The 17,892-nt window shown below is 39.7% G+C and overlaps 1 protein-coding gene across 1 annotated transcript in view; it reads right to left on the bottom strand.

Annotated features, from left to right (window-relative positions):
* copa (COPI coat complex subunit alpha) overlaps window positions 1–15,543 on the bottom strand; it is a 28,093-nt gene extending 12,550 nt beyond the window's left edge. The window contains exons 1-18 of the mRNA XM_061978992.2: window positions 15,324–15,543; window positions 11,232–11,345; window positions 11,087–11,160; window positions 9,312–9,392; window positions 9,157–9,233; window positions 8,966–9,075; window positions 6,505–6,614; window positions 6,285–6,384; window positions 4,954–5,172; window positions 4,732–4,882; window positions 4,582–4,648; window positions 4,424–4,499; window positions 4,248–4,330; window positions 3,888–4,113; window positions 3,669–3,807; window positions 1,324–1,486; window positions 1,078–1,224; window positions 773–962 (exon numbers count right to left, since the gene is read on the bottom strand). Coding sequence (XP_061834976.1) covers window positions 773–962; window positions 1,078–1,224; window positions 1,324–1,486; window positions 3,669–3,807; window positions 3,888–4,113; window positions 4,248–4,330; window positions 4,424–4,499; window positions 4,582–4,648; window positions 4,732–4,882; window positions 4,954–5,172; window positions 6,285–6,384; window positions 6,505–6,614; window positions 8,966–9,075; window positions 9,157–9,233; window positions 9,312–9,392; window positions 11,087–11,160; window positions 11,232–11,345; window positions 15,324–15,363 — 2,167 coding nt within the window. The 5' untranslated portion in view covers window positions 15,364–15,543. The remainder of the gene's footprint in view (window positions 1–772; window positions 963–1,077; window positions 1,225–1,323; window positions 1,487–3,668; window positions 3,808–3,887; window positions 4,114–4,247; window positions 4,331–4,423; window positions 4,500–4,581; window positions 4,649–4,731; window positions 4,883–4,953; window positions 5,173–6,284; window positions 6,385–6,504; window positions 6,615–8,965; window positions 9,076–9,156; window positions 9,234–9,311; window positions 9,393–11,086; window positions 11,161–11,231; window positions 11,346–15,323) is intronic.
* Between the last annotated feature and the right edge of the window lie 2,349 nt (window positions 15,544–17,892).

Below are 17,892 nucleotides of genomic sequence, written 5' to 3'. Positions count from 1 at the left end.
ACTAAATTAATCGCCAACTATTTTTTATAATCGATTAGTTGTTGCAGCCCTAATATATATATATATATATATATATATATATATATATATATATATATATATATATATATCTTATAGTAAAATCTAACAAACTGAATATAAAGTGGCCAGAATATGAATTTAAATAATTACATAACCTGTCATTATTCACTTAAATATGATTATAAAGCTGGCAAGTTTTCCTTTACTTTAGAGCATAGAGATTATCTGATCTAACATATATCACAATAATACATTGTTATCATTTCATTATTTTTAGTGTATTTCCTGGAGGTTAAATCTCTCCTCGTTTTTAAAAATTAGTGTAGCCTCGGTTTGTAACTTCAATTGAGGGTCTTTGAACGCACCACAGTTATGGGCAATGAGATGCAAACCTGAAATATGTACATAACTCTCTCCTACGCTGCCACAAATGTATTCATTATATTTTAAAATTTCTTTTATCAACTCCTTGTTCCAAAATGTGTGAAAGCTTAAAGTTGAGTTCTGATGACAATATGACATCCGCGTTGAGCAATGTGTTCTATGCCGCTAAACAGGCGGAACAAACCATATTAATGTTACATTAACATACAGTATATTCTTATAATCTTTTTTATTTATAAATTAAATATTTAAATGGGGAAAAAAATATATTCAAACTTGACAAAAGCCCAGCGAATGCCCCCGTGCTTAGGGCCCCGGAATGACATCCCCACACACCAAAACATACTTTTTCATCTGAATTTCTCACCAATCTTCATCATTTTGCGCAGTTTCGCCAGATTGCCAGTGATGAGGTAGAGGAAGGTGAGCTTGTCAAAGTTCTTAGTCCTCTGGTAGCACATCTCCACCACCTGGTGGTGACCTTGCAGCAACGCGGCCTCACCCAGACGCTCCCAGCAGCTGCGCTCATCCAGCGCTTTGGCGGCCTCCAGTGCCACCTTGACGCACAGCAAAAAAGGAGACACTTTTAATGGGGAACTAGTAACATTTCATACAATGACACTTCAACTTAGAGAGACAAAGCAGTGGGAACTGCGAGTCCAGCCTGACTACCTCGATGTTTCCACACTCCAAAGCCAGGCTGAAGCGAGTCTTCTCATCTTTGACAAAGTGCAGCGCCACCTCAGGATAGCCCTTCTTCTGCAGGTAGGCAATGATGGACTGGCCCACCAGCTTGGCATTACGAACCATGTGAAGCACCTGAAAGTTACAAGAAGGATTTTGAGAAAGTGCGCATGAATTCTTTCAACATAAAAGCTTTTTTCCCTCAAGGTATTATTCAGTTTAGTGGGGACGCACCTCATCGTACTTTCGGTTGACCAGAGCCATTTTGAAGCGGTACTCTGTGGGGTCAATGGTGAGGACCCGGGGTCTGCACTCTCTGTCCAGGCAGTAAACACTGTTGCCTCGTACACGGGTCACATAGATTGGGAGGTCTAGAGTCCTGATGATGCCATGGTCACTACATGGAGAAAGTGAAACATTGAAAACAGGCAAGACTTCCCCACCTGGTCTAAAAACAGTGGATGCAACTGATGTACAATATTCTAAAAATAATGTATTAAGTTGGGGTGTATAATTATCGATTAAATAATTATCGGGTCGATGAAGGGGAATTATGACGTCACACTGAATGTGCCGCTGTATGTGGGTTAGGATGGACAAATCAAAAGCTTCTACCTCGTAGGATGTTCCAAACTGCCCCTACAATTATCGGACCTCACAGTATAAACAAACATGGCTTTGGTCGTGCCATTGGTCGGACTTTGAGTGCTACCCGAATCAAATGAACACTACACGAGGAAAACACAACAAAAACAACACACCACTTCCTCGAGAGAGGTTGCACTTAGGCACACCCGGAATTTTGAGCATCAATCATTCCAACTCAAGGGCTGGACAATTTATCACATTTTGATCTCAATTTCGATTTTGGCTTCTCACGATCATTAAAATATTGTAAACCAAAAAACATTAATGGGCAAGCAAATTCCTGAGCTTGCAACAGTGAAACGGATGAGTGAAATAAGCACATGATGAGCGCATAAGTGAAAAAAAAACGATGTCTATGTGAAGTTTGGGATCTCACCATGGTTGTTACTTTTTATTTGACAGAGCGCTAGTATGCCTAATCAATAATCACTAAACTCAACAAAAAAAATAAAGCCATATGATTTCTGCGTTAACGTAACCACAGACGGAATCACAGAATCGACCAATAAAACGGAATCCGCTGTTAAACGCAGAAGATCACGGAAACTGACAAAAATGTGACTGAAATGCTGCCATTGTGATGAGAGGAAAATAATGTGTCCGAGAGCGCTCATTCATCCCCAAAACACTCAATGCCCGGTCGTGAACTAAACAATGTCGATTCAGCCACTTGATACACCAACTAAAAAATGTATCTAAAGCTAGCAACAACAATCCAAACAACCACAACAAATATAATATGCCTGTGTTGTTGTAAAAAACATAATTGATGTAAGATCAATGTACAAACAGGACAGCAGTTTGCGTCTTTGTTTTGCCGTTTTTGTTGCATCTTTGTTGCCCTTGCTGGATTATAAAAGATGAATATCAAGGATGTGGTCAGCAGTAGAGGAGCAACGTTCATATATTCTCAATATTCAGTGTTTTATTGTTCATATTGTAAAACCCACATTATGTATTTTCATGTACATTCTGAGTGTCTTTTCAGTAAAAAACTAAAAAGATCTCAAAAACGGGATGAACTTTAAATTTTTTTACTGAATTATATGACAGTCAGAATGTACATAAAATATAGAATGTGGAATTTACAATATTAACTATGAACAATAAAACACTGAGTATTGAGAATATATGAACGTTGCTCTTTTACTTCCCAAATCACCTACTTGATCAACATCTTTTCAAATCCAGCAAGAGCAATAAAAATGCAACAAACATGGCGAAAAAAAGGCAAAGTATAGAAAACATCCACTTATTTGATATACTATAACTGTTCTGCAGAACTTTCTACAACAGCGATATTACATCAAGGTCTCAGGCCTGTCGCTGTCCCACCCACTCTGCCTCGACCTTCGTCAGCATGAAGCAGCGCTTCCTACGGTTGCCGTAGTGTTTGGTTAATCTATTAACGACCAAACTTTGTCTTGTGAATAACAAGCTTTCGCTTCAACATTTATTCCTCCCTCCATGTATGCATCCTAACATCTACCGTATTTTTCGGACTATAAGTCGCAGTTTTTTTCATAGTTTGGCCGGGCTCCAGTGCGACTAATATATGTTTTTTTCCTTCTTTATTATGCATTTTCGGCAGGTGCGACTTATACTCTGAAAAATATATTCAGCCCATGTCTTCTTTGTTACGTTTACCTGACTATCATTATCCAGCACCATCTGCTGGTCACATTAAGTATAACAGTCATTTTAAATGCATATCATGTTACATACTAACTCTTATGTCACTCAAGTGCAAATTACAACCATTGGATTCATTTCTATAGTTTGAAAACATCCAGCGCGCCACATTATACATCTCTTTCTGCTCCTTTTATTTCATAATTAATTTGATGTTGTATCAAACTTTTTTTTAAAATATTGAGTAAATAAAAAAATACAAAAAAGTGTAATGGAAACGGATGTGAATGCGAACATACCCAGAGGTCAGGGCGTATTTGATGTGATTGGAGGTGGTGTAAATGAAGACGCCGCTCTCGTCCCAGGCTCCACTCTTCACTCGGATGTTCTCATGAATGTTGCACAGACTCTCAAGCTTGCGGTTGCAGATCATAATGGCTGTAGGACAACCAGGTGGGAAAATTTTAGGCTTTTTTAGATTACTTAAGACGAGAGCCATAGTCACGCTCGGTGCTCACCGTGCTTGGCCAGCAGAGCCACGTGGCTGGTGTCAGCGCTCCACACCACATACTTGACTTTGGCGATCTTGACGGTAGCAAGCGAGCGCTTCTGCTGCACGTCAAACAGCGTCACGCCATCAGCATCGCGCAACAGCAGCGAGCCGGTCCCTGCGTAGAAGATCTCTTCACAGCTCGGCACCTGCACTTTCTTGACAATCTCATTCTTCAGGTTTTTGATCAGCAGCTACAAAAGTGAAGACAACGACGCAGTCAGTGGGAAATAAAATTAAAGCAGAATTGACACTTTTGACCTAAACTAGTTCATTCTCAGTAATACTACGGAGGTAAGATTTGCTGTTGAAATGAAAGGATTCTTACAGAGTGCATTCGGTCCAGGACGGCAAATCTGTTTCTTGCCACCCAAACGGCTGTCAGGCCAGAGGACCTCTTCCCTTCTGGTGCTGAGACATGACAAACATTACAGTAAATGCCCATATATTTTCAAATAAATCACAATAGAATAGATCTGCAGAGACTTCGCAAGGTTATCATACCATCAGGGTTCTGAGAGTCACTCTCTTTGGGAATAGAGTACAGGTCATAAGTGCTGTTCTCCAGGTTTGTCGCCCTCTGAAAGAGTATTGTTCAGTAAACAATATTATCTATGGAAACCATATTAATGTGAGTTTTTGTTGCATGGAGAAATACTAACAGTGCAGAGCAGGACAGCATTCTCAGCAGGGTTGTAGGACATGCTGAACACTGGAAACTTAGACCCACTGGAACAAAGGGACAAAAGGTTCTCACTTAATTGCACCTGATAAATGTAATTGATGAGGCTCGTCGCTGCAAATAAACCTACCTGCGCAGTTGCATGACAGCGGTGTCCTTGCTGCTGTTGAAGTCCAGCTGACGCAGAAAGCGCTCCTTGACGTAGTAAAGCATGTTGCCGTAGACGGCATATGCTGGGCGTTCACGCTCCAGCTTGAACACAATCATGCCGCTGTCATGGCCTGAAGGAAACAGTGGAAAATGAGTATAAACATATTCAATTGATGACAATACTCTGAAGCGGCTGACGCACCAGCGGCAAACAGGTTGAGGTTTGGGTGAGCGCCAAGCACCCAGAAACGGTCGTGGTCCCGGCGGAAAGTCTGCACTCCTGTCCTCTTTGACATGTCCCATACACGGATGCTCTTGTCCTCAGAGTTGGACAGGATGAGCTCCTGGCGGGGATGGAAAACGGCACAGGAGACATTGTTGTAGTGGCCGCGGCACGTATCCAGCTCCCAGGCCTTGGACTCTGAAGGAGAAAGGACCAAAAAGGAGATCAATTACACCCCTCTACAAGATGATGTAGAAATGATGTAATGTTTGGGTGGTCGAAGCAACAATCTGTGTTAGTGTTTCCCCCAGCACTGGAATGTATTCCTTGCTGTGCGTTAATGGAGGGAGATAATGTCATTGTCTAATTCGTACAGCAGTCTTTGACTAAGGATTTTCATCAGGGCTGTACGCTTCGCTTTTTCACTAGGAGCACCCGTACTAAATGAAAAAAAATAGTAGCACATGAAAAAATGTAGGAGCAATATAAAATGTATTGAATAGTACAAATTAATTGTCTATGAAGGTTCTCATTCATCCCTCCGGGTACTCCGGCTTCCTCCCACCTCCAAAGACATGCACCTGGGGTTAGGTTGATTGGCAACACTAAATTGGCCCTAGTGTGTGAATGTGAGTGTGAATCTTGTCTGTCTATCTGTGTTGGCCCTGTGATGAGATGGTGACTTGTCCAGGGTGTACCCCGCCTTCCGCCCGATCGTAGCTGAGATAGGCTCCAGCACCGCCCGCGACCCCAAAGGGAATAAGCGGTAGAAAATGGTTGGATGGATGAATGGGTTCTCATTCATCCAGGTCATTGTTATCTCAGGGCGTTCAATCGATCGCAACTGGACTACTTGATTTGTCTTGGAAGACATTTCGGCGCTAATCAGACTAGGCTTCATCAGTTCGTGCTCATAGACTTAGATTGGTCAGATATAGCAGTGTTTTTCCAACCAGTGTGCCGTGAGATACAGCCTAGTGTGCCGTGGGAGATTATGCAGTTTCACTCATACCCACCCCTCGCCCCACTGTTTACCTGTATCTCACCTTTTTCGTAAGGGGCGCCGGAAGATGGCAGACCCGTCAGCGATCCTGTTCTGTCTCCCTGTAATGTTTGTCTGATCTTGAATGGGATTGTGCTGAAAATTTTAATTCCCCCTCGGGGATTGATAAAGTATTTCTGATTCTGATACATTTGCAGACGTGCATGAGTGAGGGCAAATAGGTAGTGTCTAATCTATTTGTGGTGGGCCATCATAAATCAATAAATGTATAAGAAATACTGGGGGAGAAAAAAAGCTGTGTTCTTACCATTCATCCTCCAGATCTTGACCTGCCTGTCGTCAGCCCCCGAGACAATAAGAGGCATGCTGGGGTGGAAGGCTGCCCAATTGACCCCCCGATCATGACCCTGGACAAAGACACGCGAGTATGGATGACTAAGAATTTCAGGGCTTAAAGACAAAATTACATCTAAATGTGTCATTGGATGTATTTCTTTAAACTAAGGGTGCACAAAACCTTCTCTCACCTCCAGGACGTGCTTGACGACAGCATCAGAGGCCCCGAACAAGTCGACACCAGATAAACCGCGGACCTCAGTCTCCACGGCGCCGGGAGACAGGTTCTTCTTCCTCAACCCTGGAACCAACATTCAGAGTACCGGTTGTGGTGGACAGGGGAGGTGTTTTGTTGTTACACAGGCCACAAGCACAGTACAGAGGGGAGAAACAAGTCAACACAAACAAATCAAATACGACAACACTGGCAAAGAAGAGAGAAGCTAGGTTTGGAGGAGAGACAACTGCTGGACCAGTAAACACGCACTGAAGACAGAAACACAGCAATACAACCTTTGCTCTCCCTCCAGCTGACTACTTTGAATCGGGTTGGGTTAGAGACGAAAAATTTGCCATGATTTGGTTGGAGGTCTTTAAAGATGACAGATTGTGATGGTGATTCCTGCCTAAAAAACAATGTGGTGAGCAGCTGGTTCAGCAGCTTAAAGAGATGGAGGGAGGGGGGGAAGGGCAATGAAATGGAACTCGGAACCTATGTGCAAGTATGGATGTTTCCAGGTAGGGCAATGGATAAGGGGGCACACGAGGGGAGGGTGTGGCTGATGTAGAGCATTGGGATTGGGTGGTGTGGGAAATACTTGTATTACTGCTTTGGAAGCTCATGCGTGTTGGATGAGTCTCATGCAAAGTTAATTGTGACTTTTTTAGTTACATGTCAGCAATAAAGGTGGCAACAATTAAGGGTGTCCCAATACAATTTTTTTTTACTTCCTATACAGATATTGGAGCCTGGCTGATATATACATACATACATACTTTTTGCAGTGTGGAATGTTAGAAAAGTTTGATCAAGTGGAATTACAATGGTAGGTATGAAAAACACTAATCTATTTATTATTAACCTTCTGGAATTGACTTATGCTGTCTTTAAATAAGACAGTATTGTAAGTATTGTGGTGATTGGTCTTTGATGATGGCCACAATCATTTGTGAAGTTAAATTCAGGACGCATTAAGTTGATGATGCGGGCAGGTTTGTTACTGGATAATCTCTAATATGCTTCTACCTTGGAGACTTTGTATGTGAAGTGACATAAATTATATTTATATAGCGCTTTTCTCTAGTGACTCAAAGCGCTTTACGGTTATCGTGCATTATCTAAGTTACATTTAGACAAGTGTGGGTGGCACTGGGAGCAGGTGGGTGAAGTGTCTTGCCCAAAGACACAACAGCAGTGACTAGGATGGCAGAAGCGGGGATCGGACCCAGAACCCTCAAGTTGATGGCACAGCCGCTCTACCAACCGAGCTACGTCGCCCCATGTATAAGTAATATGCAACTATAATACTATAATCATTTGATACTTGCTTATATTGACACGTGTTTTAGACTGCAATTTTGTTCAATTATGGACAATCATTACATATTTCAAGCTTGTGCGCTTAGCTGTTGTGTAACTGCTAGCTCCTAGTAGCCTACCATGTTTAACCCTTTGTAAATGACTTGATTAAAATACAAGAAAAGACTAACTTTGAGTGCTTATTATTAACTGGCTGTCCACCTTTGCACAAGTAAACGCGCTGCAGGACCGCTTGTATCGGAGCGCTTACGTCAACAATTTTAAATGTATAGTCTGATACTTTTGTTTTGCTGATTTTAGGCTGATATCCCATATCAATATCAAATCAGGACACCCTCGAGGAACAACGCAGTGGTTGATAGTAAGAATGTTAAAAAAGAGACTATATTCCATGCTTGGTTTGTGCAAATGCCATTCCCGTTCTCTAATGGCAGACCAGACGGAAAAGTTGTATAGGTTTTAAAAAGTTAGTAGTAATGGATGCGGTCTGTTAATAACTATAAAAGTGTTTTGTATGATGCAAGTGCTAGAGAGATGTGTGTTAGCATTATAAAGCACAAAAAGTCTGCAGAAAAGCCTTGTAATTGCACAAATAAGGGAGGAAATACGTATTTTGCGTGTGAGGAGTGGGATTAGTGCTTAACTACTGAGGAGAAGCAGACAGAAGGATGAGTAAAAGCCCCCAAAAAGCAACAAACACCAACAGCAAACATTAAAAGCATGCAGTGACACACAACACCTCCTCGGTTTCCTTTAAGAAGTCATTTAGGCTTCTTGCTCAATAGATACTTAACTAATCATCAATTAATCTGTCCTTAGAGGAGGTGCTTGTGCATATAGCCCACATAGATTTGTCCAAACGAGGAAGAGGAAGGCCCAGGACTTCTGATCCATCTGCATCCTCTTCCTCATCTGAACATAAACACACCCAGGTTAAAATATCACTTTTTTCTGGTGTAAAAATATGAAACCATGACAATTCTGTTCATAGCCTCATTTTACAACAGGAAAACATTCAATTTCAACAAGGATGGCTTCAGTGTACACCCCCAGTCCTCCGTCAACACAGCCCGGCCGAGTCTCCTGTGCTCCGCTTATCCTTAAGCCCTCACCGGAGATATCCCACACTCGCACAGTCTGGTCCAGGCTGGCTGAGACCACCAGGTCCTCAGACGGGTGGAACTGGGCACACATCACGTAGTGGTTATGGCCAGTCAGCACACTGAAGAAATGAAGACAAGAAACACAGGCACATTGAGCGTCATTGTTACAGCTGAGGTTTACTGGTAGAGGCATTTATTACCAGACGCAAGTTCTGGACTGCCAGTTCCAGATACGAATGGTCTGGTCATCAGACGCGCTCAGAATCCAGGGGTACTCCTAGAAACGAGTTAATGAATGTCACTCGGCAGGTCGGACAAGCCGACATAAAGAACAGGTGACAGACGGACGACTCACATGGTGGAAGAAGGTGGTCCTGATGTAGTCCAGGTGTCCTAGGAGGGTGAAGAGGCAGCGTCTCAGCTTGTAGTTCCATACCTTATCAAAACACAACAATAGTTGTTATTGTTCAAATATTTAAATTGGGTAGCAACGTTTCATGTTACTCAAAGACAAACATTTGGCCAGGGTGGAGGACAGACTAAAACAACTTGCACTGAGCCTAGTCTATAAAATTCGCTACACCTCCCTGATACCGAAGTACATGTCAAACTACTTCCATAACCTCAACACCAGGGGGAGCTCCACAAACCATGTTATACCCAGAATCTGATCTAACAAAGGTCTTAACTCATTGTCCTTCTATGCCACATCAATATGGAATGCACTCCCAACAGGTGTAAAAGAAAGTGCATCTCTATCCTCCTTCAAAACCGCACTAAAAGAACACCTCTCCTGGCAACTACAACCCTAGACTAACACCTTCCCCCCACCACATCGTACCTCCCCGGATTGTAAATAATCAAATGTAAATAATCAAACGTATATATTTGTTCTTATGCTTTCTGAGCTCACTATGTTCACTGCTCGCTGTACATATCCTACCAAGTCAGACCTACACTGTTTCAATGTCCATTTCTCAGATGATATAATTGCTGATGACTGAAGTGCTGATATCAACCAAACCTAAACCCCCCGCCCCAACCCCCTCCACATCCCACCCCCCGGATTGTAAATAATGTAAATAATTAAATGTACACACTCTGATGATTAACTTGTTTGATGACTGTATTATGCTGATAGTATATATTTGTACCATGAATTGATTAACGTAGACCCCGACTTAAACAAGTTGAAAAACTTATTTGGGTGTTACCATTTAGTGGTCAATTGTACGGAATATGTACTGTACTGTGCAATCGACTAATAAAAGTTTCAATCAATCAATCATGTAAAGCAGGGGTGCCCATTACGTCGATCGCGAGCTATCGGTCGATCGCGGAGGGTGTGTCAGTCGATCGCCAACTAGGCATTGAAAAAATAGTCCTAAAAATTAGCGATCAGAAATTTTCATTATGATGTCACTTGATTGACATTCACAGCACCCGAGGGTCTTGTGAAATGACGCTGGCTGCTGCGAGCTCAGTGTGAAGGAAAAAAAGACCGTCAGGGAGGCGAGAAACAGTTTTTATTTCAACCATACCTCCTGTCAAAAGCCTAAAGACTGACCACATAGTTCCTGTCCTCACAATAAAAGCACTGCTCTATCCTGCCTGCGCTAACAAAATAAGAGTCTCAGAAAGCTGGCGTGCACAAGCTCGAAAGGCACAGTGTTTGCCGCCAATGTATTTCTCGTAAAGTGTATAAAAAGGAGTATGGAAGCTGGACAAATAAGATGGCAAAAAGCAACCACTTTCATGTGGTATTGGACAGAAAGGAGGACTTTTTTTCTCCTCCATTAAAAAATGTGGACGTTGTCAGCACTACTGTCTGATTCCAATCAATGCAAGTCATCAGAATCAGGTAATACACCAACTTATATTCTTGTCTTCAGGAAAGAAAGGAATCTATATGTGTTAAACATGCTTGTATTATCATTAAACACCTTTTAACTTGTTAACAAAAACGTCTCTTTCATAAATAAATAAATAAATATAAATTATATATATGAATGAGGTAGATCCCTTTGACTCGGTCATTTAAAAAGTAGCTCGCCTGCTGAAAAGTGTGGGCACCCCTGATGTAAAGGATGTATTTTGAAGACGAACACGATTAATCAAACTCAAGATTACTTTGATTTTGTAGTCATCGCCTCCCGACACGAACAGGGGCTGCTGTTTGTGGAAGTCAATTCCTCGAACAGGGCCTGTACAATAAGATTCAAATAAGTCATTGCGGATAGATAATTAATGATCACTAACATACTGCATGTATTACCATCGTGCTCGTCAAACTTGTCGATCAGTGTGCACATTCGATAGTCCCACAGCTGGATGACTCCGTTGTGCAAACTTGCAAGAACCCATGGTCTCTTCGGATGGAAACTTAGGCCTAAAATGTAGAGTATGCACACGTGAAGGCAGTTATCCTGAATTAACTTGAAGCATGAGTCACGTGATGGTTATCAACAGAGGTGGGTAGTAACGCGCTACATTTACTCCGTTACATCTACTTGAGTAACTTTTGGGATAAATTGTACTTCTAAGAGTAGTTTTAATGCAACATACTTTTACTTGAGTATATTTATAGAGAAGAAACGCTACTTTTACTCCGCTCCATTTATCTACGTTCAGCTCGCTACTCGCTACTGATTTTTATCGATCTGTTAATGCACGCTTTGTTTGTTTTGGTTTGTCAGACAGACCTTCAAAGTAGGATCTATCGCATGCCTGCGTTTCACTAATCAAATACAGTCACTGGTGACGTTTGACTCCGTTTCACCAATCACATGCAGTCACTGGTGACGTTTGACTCCGTTTCACCAAACAGAGCCAGGCGGTCACATGATTAACAAGCTTAAGCTTACATGTACTCAACAAAGCACATGGCGGTAAGTAACGTTAGTAGATATTTTGGCTGTCACCGTAGGCTGATGTTAGCTTCCCTGCTATGAATCACTGTCAAATGTACATCGTGTGGGGACATTTATTAACGCACTGCAGCCTCATAGACACACAAACACACACATTGATAAACCAATCAGTGTGTTCCCAGATGCAGCCCACACCTATCAGTTTATGGTTTGCGTAAAGGCTAACTTTTTATTTTCCTTTGTCATCTCTGCCTACTGAGCCTATAGTGCTGTTAAGTTATTGTGGCTCAATTTGCCTGAATTTTTTTTATGTTAATGTATTATTATTTAATATATATTATTGTTTGGTTTTGAACGCATCATAATTATCCCCTTAACTCATACTTGCCAACCCTTCCGAATTTCCCGGGAGACTCCCGAAATTCAGCGCCTCTCCCGAAAACCTCCCGGGACAAATATTCTCCCGAAAATCTCCCGATTTTCAGCCGGAGCTAGAGGCCACGCCCCCTCCAGCTCCATGCGACCTGAGTGAGGACAGCCTTTTTTCATGACGGGAGGACAATAGGGTGACAAGAACTAAATCATCCAGACTACAGATAAATTGTATTATGTTTATCTTACCTAAAAATAAATATATATATTAATTAAAAAAACAAAACAATTTTTTTTTACTATATTTTGCTAAAAACATCAAAATTAATTATATTTTTATTTTTTCTGACTCCTTATTACACTCAGCCATAGAATTATACATTAATATAAACATATTTGAAATAATTAATTTTAAATGATCATAATAATTAATTTAAAATGACCATATTTAATTATTAAAATAATTGCTTGTTTATCAACAACTTTAACATTTTATTCATTACATTTTGAAGCTCTCAGAAGCCAATTTATGTTATATTCCTTAATATTTATTTATGCAAGTTTGAAGTATCAATTATCTAAACACAGTTTTGTTTGCATATTTTCAGGAGATATATATACAGGTAAAAGCCAGTAAATTAGAATATTTTGAAAAACTTGATTTATTTCAGTAATTGCATTCAAAAGGTGTAACTTGTACATTATATTTATTCATTGCACACAGACTGATGCATTCAAATGTTTATTTCATTTAATTTTGATGATTTGAAGTGGCAACAAATGAAAATCCAAAATTCCGTGTGTCACAAAATTAGAATATTACTTAAGGCTAATACAAAAAAGGGATTTTTAGAAATGTTGGCCAACTGAAAAGTATGAAAATGAAAAATATGAGCATGTACAATACTCAATACTTGGTTGGAGCTCCTTTTGCCTCAATTACTGCGTTAATGCGGCGTGGCATGGAGTCGATGAGTTTCTGGCACTGCTCAGGTGTTATGAGAGCCCAGGTTGCTCTGATAGTGGCCTTCAACTCTTCTGCGTTTTTGGGTCTGGCATTCTGCATCTTCCTTTTCACAATACCCCACAGATTTTCTATGGGGCTAAGGTCAGGGGAGTTGGCGGGCCAATTTAGAACAGAAATACCATGGTCCGTAAACCAGGCACGGGTAGATTTTGCGCTGTGTGCAGGCGCCAAGTCCTGTTGGAACTTGAAATCTCCATCTCCATAGAGCAGGTCAGCAGCAGGAAGCATGAAGTGCTCTAAAACTTGCTGGTAGACGGCTGCGTTGACCCTGGATCTCAGGAAACAGAGTGGACCGACACCAGCAGATGACATGGCACCCCAAACCATCACCCAACCATGCAAATTTTGCATTTCCTTTGGAAATCGAGGTCCCAGAGTCTAGAGGAAGACAGGAGAGGCACAGGATCCACGTTGCCTGAAGTCTAGTGTAAAGTTTCCACCATCAGTGATGGTTTGGGGTGCCATGTCATCTACTGGTGTCGGTCCACTCTGTTTCCTGAGATCCAGGGTCAACGCAGCCGTCTACCAGCAAGTTTTAGAGCACTTCATGCTTCCTACTGCTGACCTGCTCTATGGAGATGGAGATTTCAAGTTCCAACAGGACTTGGCGCCTGCACACAGCGCAAAATCTACCCGTGCCTGGTTTACGGACCATGGTATTTCTGTTCTAAATTGGCCCGCCAACTCCCCTGACCTTAGCCCCATAGAAAATCTGTGGGGTATTGTGAAACGGAAGATGCAGAATGCCAGACCCAAAAACGCAGAAGAGTTGAAGGCCACTATCAGAGCAACCTGGGCTCTCATAACACCTGAGCAGTGCCAGAAACTCATCGACTCCATGCCACGCCGCATTAACGCAGTAATTGAGGCAAAAGGAGCTCCAACCAAGTATTGTACATGCTCAGTTTTTCATTTTCATACTTTTCAGTTGGCCAACATTTCTAAAAATCCCTTTTTTGTATTAGCCTTAAGTAATATTCTAATTTTGTGACACACGGAATTTTGGATTTTCATTTGTTGCCACTTCAAATCATCAAAATTAAATGAAATAAACATTTGAATGCATCAGTCTGTGTGCAATGAATAAATATAATGTACAAGTTACACCTTTTGAATGCAATTACTGAAATAAATCAAGTTTTTCAAAATATTCTAATTTACTGGCTTTTACCTGTATATATGTATATGTATATATATATATATATATATATATATATATATATATATATATATATATATATATATATATATATATATATATATATTGAAATACTTGACTTGGTAAATTCTAGCTGTCAATATACTCCTCCCCTCTTAACCACGCCCCCCCACACCTCCCGAAATTGGAGGTCTCAAGGTTGGCAAGTATGCCTTAACTCCCCTCAAAATGGATTAACTCGCTGGAATAAAAAAAGACAATATAACATACATCCATAAACGCGGATGCATATGAAAAAGTGCAATATATTTATCTGTACAGTAACCTATTTATTTATTTATATCTGCACCGTATTTGTTTTTTTATCCTGCACTACCATGAGCTAATGCAACGAAATTTCGTTCTGATCTGTACTGTAAAGTTCAAATTTGAATGACAATAAAAAGGAAGTCTAAGTTTTAGTTGCTTAAGAGATATTCCTGGCTCTGAATTTGCTCATTGCTATGTTTATGTTTTTGTGCATTATTTGTTGCCGTCATCATTAAACGAACAGGTTACTCACCTGTTACTCAGTACTTGAGTAGTTTTTTCACAACATACTTTTTACTTTTACTTAAGTAAATATTGTGACTACTCCTTACTTTTACTTGAGTAATAAATCTGTAAAGTAACAGTACTCTTACTTGAGTACAATTTCTGGCTACTCTACCCACCTCTGGTTATCAATCAGATATACATTTAAATAGAGCATCCGCTAGTCACAACATAAACATTTGCGTACATTATATTGTCTAGACTTCGCTTACAACACAGTTAGAGAAAATACTAAACATTATACGACAATGTGCAGTTCTAGAATGACGATGACACCATGAAAATACAGAAATTATTTACGCTTATAGCTCGCTAACGTTAGCCTATTAGCTAGCCGCAGCTTACCTTTAACACGGGCCGATTTAGTTTCGAATTTCGTTAACATTGTCGGTAAATGTTAACGCTATGTATCCTTAAAATACCAATCCACCAGAACGTGTAATATAAATCTAATATATCCGGGATAGGTTTATGCTAGGCGACTAGCACCCGTTTAAGATGACTTCTCCTCTGACACGTAGCACGCTCTGTCTTCCGGGTTGGAGCAATAAAGTTCTGGACAGTGAAAGACGCCACTGCGGCTGCGCATAGAAATTCACTAAATAGACATTCTCTGAGCGGAAACTCCCATAGACATCTTATAAGTAGACGCGAGAAATTCGGCCGCCATCTTGAAGTGGTGATGAGGAGCCGGCGAGAAGCCTAAACTGACAGTTGACAGGTCGAAAACAAAGATGGTGTTCAGCGTTTTCCTGCTCAAATGGGCGGACTGTTGAAAATAGGAATCGGGGGATTACTTTTCACAAGTAAGATTTAATATTAACCTACTATTGGTTGTATTTTGTGAAAATAATATTACCACGGAGTTGAGAAGGAGCAAAGATCTTCAATAGTACTGAAATCGTAGCCGCTAGCAAACAAGAGTATGAACATAATAGAATTGCTTGTCAATTAAATTAATTACATTTAAAAATGTCATACTTGAATAACATAAAGTTGAAATAAATGATTGTGACACCTAAAACAAAATTCACCAGCCGCCACTGATTATGATGCATTATCATTTTAGGCAAAGTATAAGACAATACTTTCTTAACAGTATAATTGTAACCAGGAATTAGTCTTCAAGTAACAACATTCAAATAGTAACATTGTTGGGTAAACAACATATATGTTTATGTTTAATTATTTGGCAGACGCTTTTATCTAAAGCGACATATACATAAAAAATACATATAATCACTGTAAACTAGGGATGTCCGGACGATGATGGCTTTTTTGCCGATATCCGATATTGTCCAACTCTTAATTACCGATACCGATATCAACCGATACCGATATATACAGTTGTGGAATTAACGCATTATGCCTAATTTGGACAACCAGGTATGGTGAAGATAAGGTCCTTTTTTTCCAAAATTAATGAAATGAAATAAGATAAATAAATTAAAAACATTTTCTTGAATAAAAAAGAAAGTAGAGCAATATAAAAACAGTTACATAGAAACTAATAATTAATGAAAATTAGTAAAATTAACTGTTAAAGGTTAGTACTATTAGTGGACCAGCAGCACGCACAATCATGTGTGCTTACGGACTGTATCCCTTGCAGACTGTATTGATATATATTGATATATAATGTAGGAACCAGAATATTAATAACAGAAATAAACAACCCTTTTGTGTGAATGAGTGTGAATGGGGGAGGGAGGTTTTTTGGGTTGGTGCACTAATTGTAAGTGTATCTTGTGTTTTTTATGTTGATTTAATAAAAAAAATAAAAAAACAACAAAAGAAAACGATACCGATAATAAAAAAAAACGATACCGATAATTTCCGATATTACATTTTAAAGCATTTATCGGCCGATAATATCGGCAAGCCAATATTATCGGGCATCTCTACTGTAAACATGATCATTTAAGGGAAGAATGTAATACAAAATATCAATACAAAGTGTCAAGACAGAATAAACTCTCTGCTGCTGCAGCAACAGAGATACAGTCTAGGTCCCTAAGATATATAGATATCTAATGTATTCATACATTGTTTATGTAGGATATACGCATGTATATATAACCTAATCATATTGTTTCTTCAACTTAAAAATAGCTGACCGTTTTCCCCCCTTCTCTGGGATTATATTCCCCAGTTCTTTTTTTTTTTTTTAATTTAATTTTATATATATATTTTTTTATATGAATGTATTAATCAATCAACAAAACAATACACAACAACACCACAACAATGCAATCCAGTTCCAAAACCAAACCCGTCCCAGTAACATTAAGAACAACAACAAACAGAGCAATTGAGAGCAATTGAGGACACACAAATCCAAATGTAGTGAAACAAAAATGAACATTATCGACAACAGCATCAATATAGTAACAATTTCAAAATAGCAGTGATTAAAAAAAACCTCATTAAAAACATTAATAAAAAATACTAAAAAAATAAAAAATGAACAAGTGTGTCACAGTGGCTTACACTTGCATCACATCCCATAAGCCCGACAACACACCGCGTCCAACATTTTCCACAAAGATATAATAAGTCATATTTTGGTTCATTTATTAGTTGAAACACATTTAAATAATGGATCCCATATTCCAATATATGACTCATTATTATCTAAACTAAATGCAGTTTGTTCTACTGATATCATTTCCATAGCTTGTGTGTACCAGTCAGTGTGAGTTGGACTATCAACAGCTATCCATTTTTAAAATATTACCCTTTTTGTTATTATGCATATTGAAAGAAAAGCATTTTTACTCTTTGATGACACATAACTAAATTGATGTAGATCCCCAAGAATACAAGTTTGCAGTGTCATTGGAATGTTTATATTAAGGAATGTGATTGCTTCTTTTGTTGTTTTCAACCATAGCTCTTTTATTCTCTGACATTT

The sequence above is a fragment of the Nerophis lumbriciformis genome, linkage group LG19 (assembly GCF_033978685.3).
Source record: "Nerophis lumbriciformis linkage group LG19, RoL_Nlum_v2.1, whole genome shotgun sequence".
Taxonomy (NCBI): Eukaryota; Metazoa; Chordata; class Actinopteri; order Syngnathiformes; family Syngnathidae; genus Nerophis; species Nerophis lumbriciformis.
This window is presented reverse-complemented; position numbering and strand designations above follow the sequence as displayed.